The sequence below is a fragment of the Chelonoidis abingdonii genome, chromosome 2 (assembly GCF_003597395.2).
Source record: "Chelonoidis abingdonii isolate Lonesome George chromosome 2, CheloAbing_2.0, whole genome shotgun sequence".
Lineage (NCBI taxonomy): Eukaryota > Metazoa > Chordata > Testudines > Testudinidae > Chelonoidis > Chelonoidis abingdonii.
This window is the reverse complement of record NC_133770.1, coordinates 156,586,339-156,609,389: the sequence shown is the minus strand read 5'-3', so window position 1 is coordinate 156,609,389 and position 23,051 is coordinate 156,586,339. Positions and strand designations below refer to the sequence as shown.

Sequence of the window (23,051 nt, the reverse complement as noted above, 5' to 3'; positions counted from 1 at the left end):
GCCATATAGAGTTATAAAACAGCACTTTCCCAGAGGCTACACGGGCACTATACTTGAGCTACAGTGAAACGATTTTTTGGAGGGGGGGGGGCGGGGGGAGGGCTGTGATCTCTTTCCAGAGCCTTCTCTCAAATCAGTATAACTTGGTCAGCCTAATTAGTGGGGGAAGGATTCAACGCAAGTCCAGGTTTAGCATCCTTTCCCTGCGTGTCCAAAGCATGCTCAGTCCACCTGCTTTTTAGCTAGTGACATCATAGCATGTGATGTCCTATAATGATTTGGATGCAGTAGAACTTCAGAGGTTGTTCCTAATTCTGAACAAAACGTTCTGGTGGTTCTTTCAAAAGTTTATAACTGAACTTTGACTTAATACAGCGTTGAAACTTTACTGTGCAGAAGAAAAATGCTGGTTTTAACCATGTTAATTTAAATGAAACAAGCACAGTTTCCTTACCGCGTCAAATCCTTTTTTAAACTTCCCCTTTTTTTGGTAGTTTACATTTAACAGAGTACTGTACTTGTTTGCTTCTTTTTTTCTTTGCTGCTGCCTGATTGCATAATTCTGGTTGAAAATGAGGGGTGTGATTGACTGCTCAGTTCATAACTCTGAAGTTCTATTGTACTTGAAGACTCAAAGAATTATTGGGTGCGTGGAGGCATGTATCTGATACAGGATTATTGATTGTAGTACAGTCACTCTTGGAAGCCTAGAGGAGCCAGCGGACTTTACATAGGATATATAAAAACAAATGTTTAACTTTTTTTTTTTTTTCACTGAATGCAACCCAAAACCTGGCCTGTAGGGTGTTCAGCACATAAATCCAGACTTATTTCAAGTTCCTATTTGCTTTTGCTATTCATTTTGGAATAAAGTCCAGAAGCAAGAACAACAAATCCTCCCTCCCCCCAAGACTGGCTTTGAGCAAATTCGGTGTGGTATATAGTACAACAGGGAGGTTTGGGGGTGTGGCTTTGTTCTGATTCCATAGGTCACTCACCCCAGGAAATGATGTCGGTATGCCACCCCCCCCCCCCCCCCGTGGCAACGGATGGAAGTGGCTAAAAATACTGCTCTGACAGCTTGGTTGTCCTTGTCTGTAGGAATCTGGCTTGTGGCCATTGCTACCTGATGTTTTAGGGCCAATATCCTCCCCTGCTTTCAGGGAGAGTAAACAAGGATCTTGCTTTTGTTCCTGCGGGATTTTATTAAACCAGATACACTGAAATGTATGTTTACTCTAGTTTACTGGGGAGTTTCTCCCGCACCAGCTCTAGATGCTGTCTCCTCTAGCAGAGCACTGGAACGTTGCAGGAGCCCAGGGAGATTAAGTTTGACAAAGCTGAAAGCATTTGCTGACTTAGTTCCCTCTCTGCACTTCCTGAAAACACGCTCCTGTTTGGGAGGTTTAAAATTAGCACATCAGCCCCCAGAGCCCAACGTGAGACTTGGGCATGACTCACCACTCGACATGAAAGTGTGGATGTTATAGGTAAGGTAAGATTTTGTCATGTGTGATGGATTTTGGTTTTTCAAGTAGAGGTCAGGGACAGGTCACAGGCAATAAACAAAACTTCCCAGAAGCCGTGACCTGTCTCTGACTTTTACTAAAAATAACTGACCAAATAAGGAAGTTGGGTCCAGCACCCACCACTGCTGTTTCTCTGGGGTCCCCCCTATTGCCCACGGCAGCCACGAGTCCCCTGCTGAAGTGGAAAATGTCATGATCTCTCGTAGTCATGATTCTGTGACCTCCGTAACATAATCTTAGCCATAATTATAGGCACACGCCGCACCGTAGGGAATGTAGAGTACTAAACTGAGCTGCTAACGGTCACTTGCAGAAGGCAAAAATCTTTCTCTTTGCTGCTGTTTGATGTATAAAGGACTGAAGAGAAGCAGTGTGCTGGACTGGGAGTCAGAATGCCCACCAGAATTCTGTTCCTGGTTCTGCTGTTTGTGCAAATCCCCTTTAATCTTTGTTTCCTCTCCCACCCGGTCCATCTTGCCTGTTTTGTTGGTAAGCTCTTTGGGATGTGGACTGTTTTTCTTACTGTGTGTTTGTACAGCACCTCGCTTAGTGGGGCTCTGCTCTTAGTTGGGTGTTGCATTAATACAGATTGGGTGGTGCCTTGGGTACATGTCCTAGGTATTGGGTTGCTGCGGTGGCTTAAAGGGACAGTCAGGTTTAAATGATGAGAAATTCTTCCTTATGGACATTGTGTTTTTCCTGCTTGGTGTTTGGGGGGTTTCTTTGACATTAATTTTAGTGCACATGAGTTAAGCCATTGTTCTCTGTACATTTCTATGCAATCTCCAAAAGCATAAGTTTTCCCCATCTTTCTGGAGATCTTTCACTCTAATTCTGTGAGTTACTGCTTACTCAGAGAGCCCCCTGGGGTTCCCAGACACGTCTTGACAAACCCATGTACCCGTGACCTCTGGTGCATTGTTCAGGCTTTAGAACAACTACAAAGCACCTTTAGTGATACAAAAAAGGACCCCTTCTCTTTGAAGTCTATAGTAAAACGTCCATTGGCTTCAGTTGCAGGTGGTTCAGCCCCATAGGTTCTATCACTTAAGTGTTTGGCTCACAAACAAGAATAGGGTCAATGAAGTAAGCCAGTTTGTGCCCAGAATATCTTGCCGTCTTTTCCTTTTAGCTACAGGCTGTGCTGAGAGGAGATAAAGAGTGGAATAAGGTGGACTGACTTGATCTAGTGCATTTTAAAATTAAGATCAAAAGAATGATCACCGGTATCTGATACAACTGTTTGCCTGTGTTTTGTCCTGCAGGAGCCTGAGTCAGAAAACAAGCTGGATGGAGAGACCGCATCGGACAGTGAAAGCAAATCAGAGTTCGGAGGGGCCCCTCCTGCACCTACATCAGATGACACTCCCGAGGTCTTAAACAGGGCCCTCTCCAACCTATCTTCAAGGTAGCACTAAATAAAACTTCTCTATTGCTCCTGAGGCTCCTAGCGAATTGGTGCACTTTCCCTTTTTACTAATGAAGGTGAATTTGCTTTAAATCACTAGTCAGGAAGACTCAATTTAATCACAGATTTCTACATAAAAGTGCATTGTTGTTGGTTGTTATAACCTTAATACATATTCTTCACAACTCCGGGATAGATGTAGGGGGTTTTTTTGTTTAAAGGTACACACAAAACATTTTTAAACAGTGGTTTATTTTGAAAACTTTTCAGATTAGTTTTACAGCTATATGAGAAAATGATTGTTTGGTTATTTCATTTACTAAAGGTAATTGAAGCAGATATTCATGAAGTCACTGGGAGGTGAACTATCTCTAATTCAATGGTTAATCATTAATATTTGGAGGATTTTCTTGCCATGCTATATTAGGAGGAGAACATCACCAGACAGATATTTTAACTGTTTTATTTAACTAAAACAACCACATTAAAGGTTCTGGATTTTTTTTCTTCAACAGCAAACGTGATATTTTAACAAAAAAGCATATGTCCCTCGCTTCTCACATTTATCTCCAGACTTCTTCTCCTTGTCCAGATCTATTCCGCCCCCAACAATCTTCTATTCATTGAACTATTTGAAACTTTGCACTTTTAGAGAGAGGTAAGGGATCAACTCTGTACATAAATGTGCAGAGTGACAATAGAGTTGAGGTCTATTGTTTCTCACTTCTATCTATCTATCTATTTATTTATTTAAAACTTTTTTGCTGTTAACAAGTATGTTACCTCTGGAGACATATGCACAGTTTGAGAACTGCAAAACTAAGCATCTCTGATGGTATCTTCTAGACCGAGCACTGAGCCCCATTAGGTAAGATAGAAAGATGAACCCTAAGTAATCTAGACAGAAATCTGTGGAACCCCATAAGATTGGGTCATTAATCCATGAACTACTGTAACTCATTTATAAAAATTTTCTTAAACATTTAATGAATATATTGTCTCATACGATAGAATTAGAATTTATAATCCCTATTCCATGATGAGATATATCTTGGAGCTATAATATATCTTATCTAAAACTAACTTTAGATAAGTTTTTTTTCTCAAAAATCATTTTATCAAAAAATCTGATTTAAATAAATTTTATTTTTTATTTTTTTTTTATTTTTACTAACCACTATTTACTAACCACCAACTTAGGCAGGATGTTCTGTTCTATCAGTAGATGATGATAGGAGCAACACAGCTCATAGGTAACTGATCCCTCTGTAGGAACTGGCTTGGCTTAAATTGCTGTATTCTGTTCCTGCTCTCAACCTGTGGAGAGAGCTTTGGGGCTGGCTGAGCGAGTTTGGTGTTGAGTTTGCTTTTCTTTGGCAGAATTGTGGTATGGTCCTTTTTATTTCAGCAGATTTAGAGAGTGATCATTGAGAGGTTTATTTGCAGCATGGCCTAGTGGACTGAGGGGGTACTGGATGTTGGGGCTACTGAGTTTGAACCTCAGTTCTGCCATTGCTGTGTGATCTGGGGCAACTTTATCTCCATTTCTATATCTGTAAAATGGGCATAGTACTCCTACAAAACTAATTCAGACTAGGCAAGGCCCTGTAACTGTCTATTCCTGTTTACTCCCTGCCACCTTCATCTGTCACTTTGTCACCCAAACGAATCTTCAGCGCCTTCTGTGCTGTCCCCCAGCATGGAACTCCCTTCTTGAGCTTACCCACACGACCGTGGTGTGACCCTTTCTGCATTTCTCTCTGTAGCAGAGCTGGATTAATGGAATGGCATGATATTCTCACCACCCCTGAGCTAAGGATACACCGCTGTTTCCTGCCTCCGCCTTTCACCAGGAGACTGTGCAGAAGAGATAATAAGTACATCTCTTGCTGCTTTCCTGCTAGATAGGCCCTTTGCCTAACGTTCACTTTTCTCTTCCTGTGATCTAGATGGAAGAACTGGTGGGTCAGAGGGATCCTCACTCTTGCAATGATTGCGTTCTTCTTCATCATCATCTACCTGGGACCCATGGTTTTAATGATGATTGTAAGTGCTGTTTCAAAACCCTTCGTTAAATGGACCGTTATGGGAGAATGGTTCTCAGGGATGTAGATGGCTGAGAAAGTTAATGGATACACAGAGCCTTTTGCCTCAAGGTTCCCAGCACTAACCTGGTCCTGTTTGGTCATGACTGAAAGCTGCCTAATTGTTGTTCTGCAGGGAATAAGGTTCCTTGTCACAATTACTATTTAATTGGTGCCACTTTGGTGGAATCCTTCTGTTTCCTTTATTGCTATCACAGCCCAGGTGCGTGGGTGGAGAGCTGAATCTGGTTGAGTTTTTGTCTGCCATTGAGCACTCTGTGTGTATAATATGTACTTGAAGTGGGGCTTTATTTTGGGATTGAGTCTGTTTAGAGCAGATCCAGATCCAGGATTTTCAGCTCATGCTGTAGAGGTGCATGCTTTTTAGATCCAGAGATTCCAGGTCCAATCCCTGCTGTGGCAAACCCATCCGGCAGCCTCGTTGAATTTGTTAAGACTGTACCAACTACAATCTGGCTGTGTATGTTCCCTTATCATAGAATATCAGGGTTGGAAGGGACCTCAGGAGGTCACCTAGTCCAACCCCCTGCTCAGAGCAGGACCAATCCCCAAATCACTCCCTCAGGGATTGAGCTCATAACCCTGGGTTTAGCAGGCCAGTGCTCAAACCACTGAGCTATTCCTCCCCTCATGGTGGTCTTGAAGTGCCAGTCCTCTTGAGTGCATAGGATGAACAGTGATTTTTGTTAAAGTGCCAGTGAAGGAGGGATTGTCTCCCAGAACTGACCTGAACTCATGATAGAAAAACCAATGTTAGAAGTGCTGACATAACTTAAAATGAGGCTGTGAGCTCTTGGAGTGGGCCAGCCCACAGCTTCAGAGGGAGTAGGGCTAGGAATGTATTTTGCCTGGCAGGGAAAGCTGCTAGTTCTAGGTGTAAGCAGGTTGAGCAAGTGAACAATTTCTCAGCCTACGAGAAGTCCCCTTATGTCAGCTTTAAGGGTGTGGCGGTGGGCGGGTAGAGGAGGTCACTTGCAAGAGAATAGAAGAATTCTTTTTGTGGCTCCCACTTTTTACATGCGCTTAGCATCCCATTGCAGATTATCTGGTCCTGATTTAGTTTATCTGTGAATGATGGTGCTTCTTAATGTTTGTTTTTCAGGTGATGTGTGTCCAGATCAAGTGTTTCCATGAGATTATCACGATTGGCTACAATGTGTATCGCTCATATGAGCTGCCCTGGTTCAGGACCCTCAGTTGGTAAGCAGCGCGGCTGCTGCGGTCTTCATTAGAGTCAAGGAGCACAATATGATCCTTCTCAATGTGCATAATGCCTTTCATCTAGAGTGCTTCTGACTCACTTGACGCCTCATTGATGTGCAGCCAGTGTAATATTTATACACTTTGTTCCATTGCTTGTCTGATGAGAGCGAGGTCTGAAGCTCCCGATCTGTGCCAGGCGGTGGTGTTGAATGCTGTTCCTGAGCGAAGCGATGAGTAAACATTTGACTTGTGGTTCCAGTTGCATTGCTCAGGTCTAAGGGTGTAGGGAGCCATCTGGGATATTTACCCACTGAAATGTATTTGTGTGATTGGGATGAAACTGTATTGGCTGCGCCCAGCATGTGATGGCATGCCATAGTGAAGGAAGGGGGCACTGCCTCTAGTAGCTAGGAACCTGCAGAAGACTGTTAAGCAGCGCCACCTAAAGGAAAAAGCTTCCTAAATACCATAACACTAAACAAAAATTGAACAGGGCTGTTGACATGTTCCCATAACGTAGGGGTTGGGTGACAGCCAAATATTGGCATTTAATGAAGCCATAGCTTCTACATGAAGATGTAATGTTTTGATTAGAAGACATGTGGGGCTTGATTTTTTTATTTTTTTTTTTAATTTTTTTTTTTTTTTATTTCCCCTCCCACACACTTGCAGTAAGGTTCCTTCACACTGCCCGGGGCACCTTAATGCAAGTGAGAATCAGGCCTGACCCTCTACTCCTGTCCACCCCCACAGGGTGAGTGAATTTTCTGCAGACTTTCAAATAAAAATCACCATTATTCTGCTGTCCAGTATGTGAACCTTCAGGCATCTCCTCCCCTGCACGCAGTGTAGATAGTGCAAGCTGATTAACCTTTTAAGTGTACTAGTCCAATGATATACTGGTTAACCATGTCCCATTCCCCTGTAGGTTCCTATTAAAGGGAATGCTGCTCTGTCCACAGGTACTTTCTGCTGTGTGTAAACTACTTTTTCTACGGCGAGACGGTAACGGATTACTTTTTCACCCTGGTCCAGCGAGAGGAGCCCTTGAGAATTCTTAGCAAATACCATCGCTTCATTTCCTTTGCCCTCTACTTAACAGGTAATTTTATTTGTTTCCGCCAGTTAAATTTTTCTCGTTGCCATTTCTGAGCAGAGGTTACGTCATCAGCCTCTTGAAATGCAACTTTTTTTTTTTTTTCTGTAAGCAGGTAGGGCTCCAGTGTCCCCAGTGGATTTGCTCTGCCTTACGTACAAAATACAAGTGCGGGGAAGGATGGTCCAGTGGTTAGAGTTCCAACCCAGGGCTTCTGTGATCCATGTTCAGTTCCCTGCTTGACCTTGGGCAAATCACGTAGCCACCCCGTGCCTCCGTTCCCTGCCAATAGAACGGGGATAATAGCGATTGCCTACCTAACAGCTTGTGAGGTGCTCAGTTATTGTGTATCTAAGATGGCCTTGTCGTGAAAGACAACCTACAAAATAGGAAGTAATTAGGTTTGTGAGCAGCAGTGTTGTCGCTTCCTCAGTTTTTTTTCTTGCCTGATTTGCTGGGGGAAAGATACGTCCTCCTTTCCTTGCTGAGGATTGTCCTTCCATCCCAGCAAACAGTGTCTGGTTTAGGTAGGATGTTGGTGTAAGTAACTGACTCTCTCCAGAGACTCAGTTTAAATGAACTTGATACTCGCTTTTTATCTTTCCTTTCCTCCTTTCATTTTGCCTCCCCTAGTCTCCAGTCCTGGCGTGCGCACACTTCGTGAATGCAGCGCTAGTAGGGAAAGGTGCCTGACTCAGCCCTGGAGCAATATTCCTCCTTCTGTAGACCTGTGATGTGCAGCCTTATTCCAGGCTTCCTTCACATCTCTAGGCCAAATGTGACTCACCCCTGCCCTGAAATGAGCCAGAAGTGAAGCATCTGTGGCAGGTGGAGCGATCCTTGGCTTTGAGTTATGTCTCAGTGGCAGTTGTAATGATTTCTTTTGGGATTCAGACACGTCTGTTATGAACTGGATCCAAGCCTGCCTAAACCAAAACGCCCTCTGCATCAGATGGGAAGCTACAGTCCTCTTTGATGCTACTTTCTTTGGGCAGTGACTAGGCAGAGTAATGGTAATTTCCTCCTTTCTTTTTCCTGTGCTAGCCTTGCAAAGTTTTACTTGTCATGGTCATTAATATTTTGATGTGTGAGTAAACGATCCTTTTCTTCTTCATTCTGGATAAAAAGAGGGCGAGTGCACTTCTTGCCTTTGCTGGTGGATTGCCATGAAAATTCAGCAACCCTGCTCCAAGCCTAGAGTAACTCCCCTGTCAGTGTAAACTGCAGAGGCAGACTCAGGATAAACCAAAGAGCTATTTTTAGCTCCTCCTTTCTGGTGATTAAGTGGAGGTGTTTTCTTTCAGCTAGCAAGCTCACTGTGAGCCATGAATCCCTAGGATGGGCTTCAAACTAGAAATGGGGTGGCACTTGCTGTTGAGAGCTGTGCTCAGATTTCCAGTAGCGCTAGCAACATGAGATCGCCAGTGGATATTATTTGTGAGGTGTGGGGGGGCTGGTAAAAACTGGGAGAGGGAGGTTAGGAGCTCAAGAGGGTTATCCCGAGACCCTAAAGCACATAACTTTACTGTCAAACAAACTGTATTTAAAGAATATCACTGTGTAAGTGCAGCCACCTCTGGGTGGATGCAGCAGCTAATTAAGAATACCGTGCCATTAAACAAGTGAGTGAAGAATACTCTGTATTTGATATTACGCGGAAAGATCAGAGGTAGAATAAATAATTGGCTGTTGGCAGAAAACAGTCTAATCTGCATAGGGGTGATCATGGTTAATTGGCTATATGTCTTTTTTTAAAAAAAAAAAAAAAATCCATTCTTTAATTAACTGTTTTGCATCCACAGTGCACATCATCTTCATGTTGCTGATTCTGTTCTGTAGCCGAAACAATCAAGACATGCTACAGTGATACGGCAGATGTAATGGAAAATTGAGAGGCATTTCCTACTACTGCACTATCTGATCTTACTCTTCTCTTTCTTTTCTCTTCCCACAAGGCTTCTGCATGTTTGTCCTGAGTCTGGTGAAGAAGCATTACCGTCTTCAGTTCTACATGGTAAGATGAAATAAATGGCTTAGTTGCTCCAGAGCTAGTAGCTTTGGGAGACGGAGGCTGTTTGCATATATGGTTTAGAAGAACAGAAGCCTGTGAATGCTTCTGTGTCCCCTGGGTGTTGTGATACTGCTTAATGGAAAAGCTGTTCCTGGCAGCTTGAAGTATTTGGCATTTGGCTCTCGAACGGACTGCCTTCCTTAGAAATGTGAATTCCATTGTCTGCATTTGCAGTGCATTTCTTAGTAACCCTTTCAGCTGTGCAAGCTAAGGTGATTGTAGAAGGTTATTCAAACCTCTTGCCTGGAGGGTGTTGGTGGAATCACCTGCAGGAGTTAGATTGGCCCCACCACAGTATAGTGTTGCACGGATTGGCTACCTGTGTCCTTCATTGGGATGCTTTTGTTTCCTTCTGGATGGATGCAGGATGTCAGACTAGATGGACCATCCTCAATTTGGGGATTCTTATGTTCCAGGACTCGAGTCAAAGTAGACTAAGATGTGTGGGATAGGTGTGGGCTCAAGAACACTTGGTCCAGGAATGTCAAACATCCTCCCACTCAGGTTCTGAACGGTAATGGAGATGTTGCTTTGCTCAACTCCGAAGCAGGGATGGATACTATCTGCCATCTCTGTGTTTACATCATGCTCTTTCTGCCTGGGATCAGAGTGCCTGAGATGCACACAGCCGTGACCCACTCCAAACAGTATTCATTGGCGTCTGGTTTCTGCCGCAGGCTGTTACGAGAAATGTCTCTAGGCAAGTTGGGCTGCATGCTGTTTTCTCTTCCAGTTTGGTTGGACCCATGTGACTTTGCTAATTGTTGTTACCCAGTCGCACCTCATCATTCACAACCTGTTTGAAGGAATGATTTGGTGAGTTGATGCCTGTTACATGTTACTTCACTTTGTGTTCCATAGTATATGCTCCTGATTTCTTCTTGCTATTTACTAAAACTTTTAACCAACAAGCATAGGCTAGGATGTGCCTTCTATAAGGGACTACAACATGCTTTGCATAAGAAAGCCTGGCCCATTATTTGGCTCTTTTTAGATTGCTTTGCATTACTCAGTCAGTACAGCCAGAAAGCCATTCTAAAGGGGCAGCTGCGTATTCCTCTGGCATTGAGAAGGCTCCCAGATGGCATAAAGCTAGTGTAGCTGCCTTTGTCACCCTAACTTGCATAGGGAGTGGGTGCAGAGGGCATGCACTCCAGCCAGTCGTGCCTGTGTAACTTAAAGCAGCCGCCAGGTCCAAGCGTTAGTAAGGGGGAGTGGTTGGAAGAGGGTAGAAAAGTTGCTTTATAACCAGTCCCCTTTGGCAGTTTGTTGCCGCTGCTGCCCAGCAAGTGAGGTTAGTGGAATGGAGGATTCAGCCCAATATCTTTAACCGCCTTCTTCCTTGTATTAGCAATAATACTGTGCTTATAGCATGCTGTGCAGTGTGCAGTCTGAACCGTTCTCGAGTGCTTTACAAACGGCAGAGCACCTGGCTCACCCCTGAAATGCAGCTACTTCTGGGGTTAGTCGCGGTGACAGCTTAACAGCCCACTGCACGTTAGAGCAAGCGCAGAATACAGCAAGAGGGAATTCATAGAACTGATCTGATAGCTGGCAAGGGCCTTGGGACTAATGACTCCTGGGCTTTTGCAGTTGTCAGTCTGACATGGTGTAGCCATATCAGACTTGCCCATGTTCAGGTAGTGCCCACTTGGGTAACATATTGCGGTTAAGCTTCAAATGACTCCTGTAGTTATGCCCTTGTTATGAATGGCTTCTCTCTCCTTCCTTCTAGGTTCATTGTCCCAATTTCATGTGTGATCTGCAATGACATCATGGCCTATATGTTTGGGTTTTTCTTTGGCCGCACTCCGCTCATCAAGGTTTGTCTGCTGTGCAAAGCCCTGTCTTCAGGCTCTGTGTTGCTGTGGAGCCTTTGACCTAAGATTGGAGAATCGTTCAGGGTGGTGAACATCACCTTTGCATTTGGATCCCAGCCTAAAAACTTTGCACCCGTCAGTCACTCTGAAAGAATATGAAGGAAGACTTGCCAGGGCTTGTGTATCATTTGTGCTGTATTGCACCTCTTTAGATCCTGATCCAGTGTCTACTGATCAGGCCCTTACTTAAGTTCTGTCCCCATCCCAAGCTCTGCATGCTAATGGTTAAAACACTCTGTTTCCTACAAAGGTTTAGTTTAGTTACCTGGTGAAGTTCTTTGGGAGCATGGACTCTTCCTTGCATTGTACAGCGCAGTGTGCGCTTGCCGACTACATATCAGAGGAAGTAGTTAAGAAATACTTCTTCTTCTTTATTGCAGTGTATGCAGGGTGGAGTTATTGAATATTTGACTTGAAAAAGCCAGTGAGAACAATTCTAGACTAAATGATGTCAAACTAACGGTACCAAATAGTGTATTGTAATGAAAAACTTCCTCTATATTAGTTTTTTTTCCTTATGGGCTAAACCAGGGATCGGCAACCTTTCAGAAGTAGTGTGCCGAGCCTTCATTTATTCACTCTTAATTTAAGGTTTTGCATGCCAGTAATACATGTTAACGTTTTTAGAAGGTCTCTTTCTATTAGTCTATAATATATAACTAAACTGTTGTTGTATGTAAAGTAAATAAGGTTTTAAAATGTTTAAGAAGCTTCATTTAAAATTAAATTAAACTGCAGAGCCCCCCCGACCGGTGGCCAGGACCTGGGCAGTGTGAGTGTCACTGAAAATCAGCTCACGTGCTACCTTCGGCACGCGTGCCATAGGTTGCCTACCCCTGGGCTAAACCATAAAACGCTTAAGCCAGGGGTCCCCAACGCGGTGCCAGTGGGTACTATGGCACCCGCCGGGGTGTCTAAGTGTACCTGCATACTGGCCGGTGGACGAGCATCTGCCAAAATGCCACCGACAAGCAGCATCGGCGGCGGCGCCTCTGGATGACGCTGTTTGTCGGTGGTATTTTGGCGGTGACGCCTACTGATGTTGCCGCTTGTCGGCGGCATTTCAGCGGATGCTCGTCCGCCGCCATGGTCCTCCGTGGCATGCCAGATGAAAAAGGTTGGGGACCACTGAAAGCTAACCTTTTTCAGGGATGCTGTTAATGAAGTGGATTGAGTATCCCAGCAACCAATAAACACTCCCTTTATGGGCCTTTTATTTATTTAATAGCTGAAATGAAGGTGTGTTTCTGTGTTTGACCAATAACCCGAAGTTGTAACGTTTCAGATAGATACCTTGCTAAGATTATATTAAATGCTTTAAAATAGTCAGATTGAGTGTATTCTGGCCACTGTTCTGGGGGCTGCAAGGCAGGGTGCTGTGCCTGCTTCCCCTTCCTCTGGGAATGTGGCCTTGTCAGGGGTATCCCCCAATGGGCGAGTTAGGGTCAGACCCAGTGAGAGGATCTGTCCCACTATCAGCATGTATTGACCTTTACCCAGTTAGAACTCATAAGCTGGGGTTATTGATTGCTATTTAACTTCTTTGGGAGGTGGATATTGGCTTTGCAGAGCTATTTGGGGAGTGCCTTGAGGGTATTTTTTAATATGTTCTCTTTCTTGTATCTGCAGCTTTCCCCAAAGAAGACCTGGGAGGGTTTTATTGGTGGGTTCTTTGCCACTGTTCTGTTTGGACTGCTGGTAGGTAGCCCACCATGGCATTTAATTGGCTTTCTCTCCATAGTAAGACATGCCAGTGCAGTCTGTCTGCCACGGCTAAGGAAGACACGAAAGCTTTGTGCTCTCTTCCACCCAAGTTGTCGTCTGAAGTTTTACAGCAGGCTTAAAACTGGCTTGCTGTGCCTTCCAGTGAGGATGACTCAAACCCACTGCTGAGAAATGGCTTCCTTTCAAGTGACCCTTGATATTCTCAGACCTATAGCATCCAGACTCCTTGGGATTTCCCAGTGCCACATGAGCTGTACAGATAGAGGCCAGGGTGGCAGAGGACGCAGTCAGCTCTGCTTGGACACTAGTGATTTGCCATGGTGCTCTTTGTAACAACAGTGTTTTGGCCCTCGTGTCCCAGGCTTAGACTTTTCCTCTTGCCTACTACCACCGTGCATGCTGGGAGGTTGCAACATTTCAGTGGGTGCTGTCATGTTGGCAAAGCATTTTGAGATCCTCTGAAGTGATTGCTCGGCTACACTTCTGTAGTATCTGCCTCAAGGTTGTGTGGGGAGCTCAGCGCTCTGCTGTCAGAACGTTATTCCCCGGGGAACTTTTTGGGGGTGGGGAGAGGGCATAAAGCCACATTTAATATATCTGTGCAGTTGTCTGAAGTCCAGAGAGAGCTGGGTAATTCAGATGAAGACAGAAAAGTTCAAGGACTGTCCTAATTTGTCAGGCTGTTGTGATCTGTTAAGGAAGGATTTCATTAATGCAAGTTGGCTGGATGGAGCTGCCTTGTCTTGGTCATGCAGTTACTCTGATTGCTGCCTTCTGAGCTGATATATATGAAAAGAAGTCGCTTACCATGCCTCTAGACAACTTAATGGCTTTGCAAGAGAGTAAGCTTAATGAACTAAGGATGTGGCTGACTCACAGCCCTGAATCTCAGCTCTCTCTTAGAGGGTGTCATTCCTCCTTCCAGTGTTCAGGAGAATGGGTAAAGCTTGTATCAGAGCCATCTGATGAGGGGGATGCATGCCCAGATCTGTATTTTCTACTATTGGTGCATTGCAGTATTAATATGTTGCAACATAAAAACAGATTGAAGGACATTTAGGGGGGAAAAATAACATTCAGAAGTGGAGGGGAAGGAGAAAAACAAGGATCCTTAGGAATGGAGCAATCAAGGATGAGAAGGAGGGACGGCAATAAATATGGTGCCAAGAGAAGCCATAGGAAAAACCGTTTCAGTAGCTGAGTGTGTAGGGAGAAATGACCAGAGCTGGGGAGGGAGTTCCACAGCCTAACCGCCACCCTCCCAATAACCAACCAAGCCAAGGTGTGAATTTTATGTTGCCTGTATCCTTAGTTTCTCTTGACTTGCCTTTTCTGCTTCCCACAACCAAGCTGTCGTACTTGATGTCTGGATACCGGTGCTTCACGTGTCCTGTGGAATTCAATAACGACTCCAACAGCTTCACTGTGGATTGTGAGCCATCTGAGCTGTTCCAGCTACAAGAGTATAACATCCCTCTGGTGATTCAGTCTGTCATTCACTGGGTAGGACTCTGCATGTGCATTCTCAATGATGGATAGCTTGGCAATAGTCTTTAAAACAGGATACACTAACTGGGCTGGAAATGCCCAGGAAGGACGGGATTAGTTTAAGGTTCTACAAACTAATGCAGCAAGGGGTAACTGCATGAAACTGACCCAGGCAAACTTTATATTCGGAGATGTTTTCCTAATAGTGAGACTGGTTAAACCATGGAATAATCTCCCACGGGAAGTGGTGGAAGCCAGATCTCTTAAGTTATTTAAGACTAAATTGGACAGAGCCCAGGAGCACATGCTGTAGGGAACAATCTTACCCTGATAGAGATGGTGAGGTGGGCAAGAAAGGTCTCTTCCAGCTCAGCTTTCTATGAAGCAAGAAAGGGTCTGCATGCAAATGAAGTGATCTAGCAAAATAGACGATTACAGGAGTACCTAGGCACTGCAATCGTAGAACAGGACCCCACAGTGCTAGGCACTGTATATCCACAGAACAAATGCAATCCATGCCCAGGCTGCTTACAACCTAAGTGTGAGACAAGAGACAACAGATGGATACAGATAGACGGGGCAATGCAAGGAAACAGTGACAAAATGGGCCAGATATATCCCTGGCTTGGCTCTGATGTCAAGCAGGGGTGAATTGTGATACAGTCTGCGTATGAAATTTGTCTTTGCAGATTTGGGTTTAAATAGAGATGATCAACACCTTGGTCAAGATATCTAAAAGCAACTACAGACTTCAAGTGCCCAACTTTAAGTGCCTTGAAGGGGCCTGAGTTTGAGGGCAGATGAACAGCATTTTCTGAAAACTTGGCACCTCAGGTTGGCTTTCCAAAGTCACTAGTTGCTTGAAAAACTTGACCTTGGACTCCAGTAAGGCAGGGTTAGGATAGATTTCAATGGAGCACAATGGCTTTCTCTGATCCTTCTCCCACTTTGACCCTCCTTGCTTGCAGAAAACAGTCCGGATGTATCCTTTCCAGATCCACAGCATCGCCCTCTCCACCTTTGCTTCCCTCATCGGGCCCTTTGGAGGATTCTTTGCTAGTGGGTTTAAGAGAGCCTTCAAAATCAAGGTAGTGTATGGGTAGCTCCCTTCTGCCAAAGTCAGCTATCAGACAGCCAGTGCATCTGAAGGTAGCACGTTTGTTTGTCACCACCGTAAACAATGCCCCAGGTCAGAGGATGGTGGTCTTGGAGGAGGCTTCTGTCAGTGAAATGCTGAAATTAGCATTGATGCAGCATTGAGGCTGAGAAACTGAGTACCTGCAGATCAGGAAATTCCACAAGCTGAAGCTTTCTCCAACACATTGCACATGTATAGGGTCCTTTATATAAATAAAACCCTTTTTATACGATAAAATACAGGTTGCTCAATGGGGCAAGGTTTTAGATGATAAAACTTTAACCCCTCTTTGGAATTCCCTGCTCCTCAGTCCTGATGTTGCATTGATGCTTGTTTGGAAGAAATGTTACTGGGTGAAAAAGTAATTTTGGGGAGGGGAGATGAATAGCGTCCTTAGTCTGGCTGCATTTAGTGCTATCGGCAGATGTTCTGCGAGAATGCAGTGTCACACAGTGCGTTCACGCTACATGTATGCAGTAAATGTGGATAACAGGTTTTAGGCATAGCTCAGTGAAACTTTTGTGATTGCACAGGACTTCGCCAACACAATCCCAGGGCATGGCGGGATCATGGATCGCTTTGACTGTCAATACCTGATGGCTACCTTTGTCAACGTGTACATTGCAAGTTTCATCAGGTATTATTTATTGCTTCATGGCTGCACTTAGTGGCCACAACTGAGCGGCTCTGAAGACCTTAAAATCTAAATACACAAGACACGGGACAGGAGGGGAAAAAGACTGGGAGATTGTCTCGCCCAAGGTCACACGGCAGGCAGGAATAGCATCCGTGTTTCCTAAACTCCAGTCCTGTCTCCTGTCCACTGATTCCTGCTTCCCTTCTCCTTTTGGGCTCACCAGAGCATATACTAAGGAATAACTCTTTCCCATTAGTTTGGGCCTTGGCAGATAGCTTTATAACTGAATGGAAAGGAAAACCACTGGTCTGGAGGGACATTTTGTTGTTTTATTTGAATTTATGTAGATTTTTGGATTTATGGGGACCTTCTAATGGAGGAGGAGAATAATTTCTTCCATTGATTAGAAATTAAAGACTATTTTACATTTCACTTCCTTGTCTCTCTCTTTCCTCACCTGTAAAATGGAGGCGGGGGAATGAGGCTTGGGGATGCTGTTTAAGGATGCTTGAAGTTAGGCACGTGCTTTGCTGCATCTGAGCCCCAGATGACCATTTCCTGGCGTTAGGATTCATTGCAAACAGTTCTTTCTTTGGTTTGTTGCAGGGGTCCTAACCCAAGCAAACTGATCCAGCAGCTTTTAGCTCTACGGCCAGACCAGCAGGTCCACATCTTCAACACGTTAAAGGCGCACCTTGTTGATAAGGGTATGTTGGCCAGTTCTGAGGACGCATAGACATCCAGGCAGTTGGAACAAGACTGAAAAAGAGGGCAAGTCCCCCAAGGAAATCCCAGCTCACCTGACTTAAGACAATAACAAGGCCTTGTTTCACCGTTGTTTTTTCCTTTCCTTGTAAATGTTTGCATCTGTGGGGCTCTGGGTTTTTTTATAATATGTATTTATATGGCTTTGGTTAAAATAAGCAAAGTGGAGCTTCTAGATGGAAAGGAATCAAGAACTGAAGGGACTGTAGGGCGAAGATGTCCTCTCGGATCTGCGTGGCAACTCTTTGTCTTCAGTGTGTATGGGAAGAGCTTGACTTCACTACTCCTAGGGGATGTATCGACACTGGGATATGTGCATGCGTTTTTCTGCCCAGGTGCAGCTCCAGGAGTGTAAGCTTTAGTGAAGATGAGACACAGGCACTTTTACGTCAGTATCCTCTAACCCTGCCAGACTGTGTCTATACTAAGAAAATGGGAAGTCATGCAACTGGCAGTGGAATAGAGAGGACACTGGTGGTTCTTTTTTGCAACCTTGTGTATCCCTATGTATAGGCTAGGGAAATCGGGGACCTGTAATTATCCACTGCTGGTAGCTGCACTGATGAATTTGAGTCTTCATTTCCCTGGTATAACCATAGCCTGGGTGTGCATAGAACTTATTGCAGGTAGAGAACAGAAAGCTCAACAAATCTGAAAGAAATGTTTGCCATAATCTGTTACATAAGATCCACACAAGAAGACCCATGCATATACTTCGACTTGCCGTCTTTGTAGTACCTCCCACGTTTTCCCCACTCCAGCAAATATTTAACAAAGTCGATTTTTAAACTCACATTTTTACTGTGCCATTTAAACAAAAATAGACCCAATTAACCTTTACAGCAGGGACATGAATACAGAAGGGAATGTGAGAGGTTCAAGTTACATCAAAGTTGCATCAAATAACTTATTTTAAAAAGCATTCCAGTTTTATTTAAGAAGTCGTACTGACTAAGAACAAGCTTTTAAAAAAATATTCGTTCACCTTTTCATGGCTTTTTTTCCACCCAGAGCATAACATATATAATATATTTTTTTAAACATTGAAGCATGAAAACTTCTCTCGAGAGTAGTAAACATCACACGCTGATATTTTAGCTGTTTGGAGAGCTGTCACTCACAGAACTTGATTTTCCCATTTGGAAGTTCAGAGGGCATAGTACCCAGCTGGTTCTGCTGTTGGGGTTTTTTATTTTCTGGTGTAGGGAGGGTCGTTTGGGTTTTTGTTTTTTTCCTTTCAGGGATCATGTCTGCCAATGATGTATTACTTGAGTTCTAGACATCATGCTGCTGAGTTTACCATAGTCTGGTTTGCGTTTCAGTCTGGGTTTGGTCAGCTTTCCGGGCGTCTCTCCTTTCTCCGTCACTGACTGTCTTGTTTTATGTATGTTGCACTTAACGTTTGGAAACATGTAATTGTTTTCAAGGTATTTCCCTCTGTTTCTTGACTTCAAACATACCATCCTTTTTTTAAAATAAAAACAAATAAATGGAAATGCCATCAAACTGACTTCAGAGGTTTCCAGGATTCAGAATGATATCTTGTGATCTAACTGCACAAAAGTTCATTTTAGTTGTGGGTTGTGCTAACGTTGTCATGGATCAGGGAACTCTATTTTACTGTGACTTCTCTCCATAGTTTGTTTGTGAGCCAGGGTGTGATGAGAAAAACGTTTTACATATTTGTTGAACCTGAGGAACAATTGACAGGGAAAGATAATACGGATATGCCGTTGTTGGTGTCTTGAAATCAAGTCACTGTCCTAAGTCTTCAATGCAGATCTGTATTTGAAGCTAGTTAACCTAGCAACTGAAAATAAAGTACCTGAGATCATTCTGTATGCTTTACTCCATAGGCTAATGCCACCACTGCTTCCACATACCTCTGGTGTATTTTTATCTTCATAGCAGCCACTTCCTCTTCTCCCTGTATTGCAGTTCCGGAGGGCAGAGATTCACATCTGCGGTGCTACACAAACAAATATTCGATCAAAAGCAAAATGGTGCTGAGAGGATATTAAGGCAGAGCCCAGATGAGATGCAATAAAAGGGTCTGATTCTGCACCATGCAAGACACCCTCAGCTCCTACTGAGAGTGCTCAGCAAATTGCAGGACTTGGCTCTGTTTCTGTGGTCTCAATTCAAGGTAGCTTTGAAGCATTTTTTGCTTAATTTTTAAGCATGTGATTTCCTGAACTGTAGGCTTAGAGCCAGCGTTGTGTCTACTGAAATCCATCAGAGTCATGACTTTGACTTAAAGGCATTAAATTCAGGCCCTTAATTTTGGTTTCAAAGGCAATTTAGGAGATTATTTTTAAACCTTTTCTCCCTTAGGTCTCTTTGGGGGGTTTTATCACCTGGCAAAACAAAAGTTGCTGCTATTTTGGATACTTCTTGTCTGATACCAATATCTGCCAGAATTCCAGCATACTAAACTGTGTTTGAGCAGATGTTCATGAACAAGTTATCAAGTGGACCTACAGTACTGTCTAATAAATGTGATTACAGTGTATTGATCTACAGAAATAGAACACTGTCACCTGTTTTGATGTGAGAATTTGGTCCTCCCCCTTCATACTTTTTTTTTACAATTAGGCGTACTTTTTTTTTTTTTTTTTTGAGGAAGCTTATGATTTTAAACTATAGGATTTGGGTTTTCTTCATGTTGGGCTTTTTTAATGCTGATTGTGAACACTGGAGGGCATCGTGGGTTCTTGAGTGTCTGCATACTCGTAGGAGATAGGAATAGCCATCCACATATCTAATTAAAAGCTTTTTGAACTAGGTTGAGTACAGTTTTTCAAACTTGGGTTCATACGTTTCCTCTGCTTCTGCCCCTTCCTCAACCTTGAAGTGAGGTAAAACGAACCTTCAAACCTGTCAGGAATCCTGATAAATTAAGTCTATATGTAAAGGCACTCATGAGTGCTGTTACTTGTTAGTTTCCTGTGTTTGGCTGCTCTTACTCAGTTGCATGGCTTCTTGGACGCGTACAATAATTACACTGGTTTCCCATCCAAGGGACTATAGGATAACACCTTGAGTATGCTGTACAGAAAGTTACATACCAGAAGGATAGAATCCTCCTCTCTTTTGCATAGCTCTGTGGTGCAGCCTGTCTTCATTGCATGTATCCATTGGTTTATTAAAAGCCCTATTAGGTCCTTCCCTGAAATATTTTTTAAACTTGGTCCTAGCATAGCTCTTGTGAGGCCTTAGATTTAGTGACTTTGTGTAGCTAGCGCTCACGAAACGCACTGCTAACAACAGAGCTGCCTTGGTAAGGTTTCCATAAAGGTGCTCACCAGAACTTTTCCATATAGCTGAAATGCACGAAACCAAGAGCCCCTGCGGGTTATCTGCATGTTGTGGTAGCTGCTTTGTGAGCACTGTTAGGTTAAAGGGAAGGCTCTCTGGGCTTGCTCTACGAGGAGACAAACTGCAAAAGCAAAGTCCCTGGTGTGTCGGAACAAGTGGTTGAGGAACAAAGTCAACAGCTCTGTGGTTGTCTGAGCTAAGAGGAAAGTAATGTTTCTCATTCTGGGTCTCGGATTTAACCCAAAGCTGTTAAAGGGTAGAGCTTCCTTGCTGTCTTGTTTAGAGCTCTACAAATTGGCTGGTTCTGAGACTACCTGCTAGCAAGGTCAATGAAATGGCCGAAAGCCATTTAAAAGGATTTTTAGAATGCTCTAATAAGTGAGAGGGAATGTCTGAGACAGGTCCTGATCCTGCAACTGGTTGAACAGGGAGACCCATTGCACCCACATGCAGAGCCAGGGGCCTAAAATCCTGTGCTTGGAGAGAGGTGTCTCCATAGATGACAGTAGGTAGGTAACACAGCTGAGTACAAGCCGCTAGGAGACCCGAAGGTTAGAGGATGCTATGTGGTCAGTGATGGTGAGTGGAGGTGACAATGAAGGCAGTTGCTGGGGAGTACTAGCTGAAATGGGCTGGTAACAAGGGATGACTAGTTCTTCTGAATGCATATTGATGAGTTGGCCAAGTTCAATTGCACATCCTTTTAAAAATTCCTTTATTTTTTGAGCTAAATGAAAATATAAGCAAGCCGTGAATGAGCACAGCAGCTAGAATCAAATGTCTTCAGGTATTAGTTTTGATGAGCATAGTAGCCAGTTGTCACTTTTTTGCTTAAATCCATTAAATCCCCAATAAATGCCCTGTGTGCCCAGCTCCTTTTTGCCATGGGTAGTGCCTATGGCAAGGATACTTAGTTTGGTTATGCTGTCTTTTGTTAGTACTATCTATCTTTCCATTCAGAGACTTCATAATTAGCAAACCTCACTCCTTGAATAGTGGGATAGAATTCTATTACTGCCTGTATGCATTGGGTTCTCCTCTAATCTGAAATGTGAGCAGATATTGCTCTTTTATGTTAAAGCCCTAGCTCTCAAGTGAGGGAATAGTTGATTATGGCATGTGTTGGCTTATCAGAATAGAGCCAGGGAGCTGGAATTTCAGTTTGTAGTCAGGAGATTTGATTGGCTGAACGCTGAACTTCAATGCCATACAGATGGTGGTTTCTCCCCTTGCCTAGGAAGTGCAGAATAGTATAGGAAAGCAGTAGGGAGCTGTTGAAGGTTCTTCATGTACCGAGGGTAGAGCGTAATAGCTTTCCCGTTAAAGGCCTGAAATAAAATAGAGCAAGTTTGGTAAATATTAGCAGTGTTTAAAATGCCTGAACACTGACTGGGGCAAATGCCTACAGGTAGGCTGACTTTGGTTCTAAGCAGTCACACGCTGGTTGCCAATCACTTTGGAAGCTTGGAGCAGTTTAGCTGGCGTTTCCAACTGGAAACTGGCTTCTCCAACCCCAGTTGTAGCCCAAGTTACACTGTGGATTAGACACAGCTTGAATAGAAGACCAGGAGTGGCCCAGAATGCACAGCATAGAGCCTCATTACCACCCAAGTTCTGCTAGGCTTACTCCACAGTCATATCTTTCCAGTGTGCACTCCCCTGGACTTAATTAGCATTACTCAGAGTGAGTATCAGCTGCAGAATCTAGCTCCCCTTTGATTGAAAGCAGGATTTTTGCCATTGACTTCAGTGGGGAATCCTGCAGCACCACAGAAACCTGAAGCACCCGTAAGTACATTGCAGAGGCCTTTTGGGAATTGTTGATTTCACATGGACCAGGGCAGGTCTCCTAGTTTGCTGCATGCATTGGACTCCCACGAGCACGAATGCCAAGGCAGTCACTGTCTGCAAAGAGGGGAGAACTCTCCATCTTCCTGCAAAAATCTTTTTCCTGCTAGTTCTGTACACTTGGAAAATAGATGTAACCATCCAAAAACCATCCATGGTGATCGTCAAGACTTGGTGGGGGAGACAACCATTTTAAAATTGGAGGCAGCATGTCATCTGTCGTCATGTGTCATCCGACACCTGTAGCCAACCCCAGAGTTACATTTTTGTACCAAGGTAATTTCCCCCTGAGTTACTGTTCCCCAGCTCTGCTGTATCCTCTTCCATCTGCTTACTTCTCTGTGCATTGTTTTTGATCAATGTTTTAAGCAATACCTGTAGACTTGCCTTTATTTGATTGGATGTCAGAATGTGATATATTGTATATTTTAGTATTTACCCTATTTATATACTGTATGTTACTGTTAAATAAATACGTAAGTTCCATTAGCTGTGGCAAAGTTATTAACACTGGCAGAGGAGGGAACTCTCTTTAATGGTGTCTTAAATGGCACTGGTGTATTGTAGCAGTCAAGGAAAAAAATAATAGCTAATGCTTGGAGGGGCGGGGTAACCTCTGCTTTGTGCTGGTAACTAAGATCCTATCCCTTTCAAACCGTTTCCTGTGATTTTTATTTATGAGAGGGATCCAAGCTTCTCGTCCCCAGTGATCAGAGACTTAAGTGGATAAAAACATCCAGCATTTGAACTCATTTTTGGAAGAAATATTAAGCCTCGTACATCAGGATCTCCCAACTATTAGAGATCAATATGAGACCTAATGTGGGGGCAGATTATATC

At 43.7% G+C, this 23,051-nt stretch overlaps 1 protein-coding gene across 1 annotated transcript in view; it reads left to right on the top strand.

The window, feature by feature from the left end:
* Positions 1-22,700, top strand: part of CDS2 (CDP-diacylglycerol synthase 2) — a 47,724-nt gene extending 25,024 nt beyond the window's left edge. The window contains exons 2-13 of the mRNA XM_032786680.2: positions 2,795-2,937; positions 4,887-4,983; positions 6,145-6,242; positions 7,208-7,347; positions 9,297-9,355; positions 10,146-10,228; positions 11,148-11,235; positions 12,922-12,990; positions 14,368-14,520; positions 15,474-15,593; positions 16,177-16,280; positions 16,887-22,700. Coding sequence (XP_032642571.1) covers positions 2,795-2,937; positions 4,887-4,983; positions 6,145-6,242; positions 7,208-7,347; positions 9,297-9,355; positions 10,146-10,228; positions 11,148-11,235; positions 12,922-12,990; positions 14,368-14,520; positions 15,474-15,593; positions 16,177-16,280; positions 16,887-17,016 — 1,284 coding nt within the window. The 3' untranslated portion in view covers positions 17,017-22,700. The remainder of the gene's footprint in view (positions 1-2,794; positions 2,938-4,886; positions 4,984-6,144; positions 6,243-7,207; positions 7,348-9,296; positions 9,356-10,145; positions 10,229-11,147; positions 11,236-12,921; positions 12,991-14,367; positions 14,521-15,473; positions 15,594-16,176; positions 16,281-16,886) is intronic.
* The last annotated feature ends 351 nt before the right edge of the window (positions 22,701-23,051 follow it).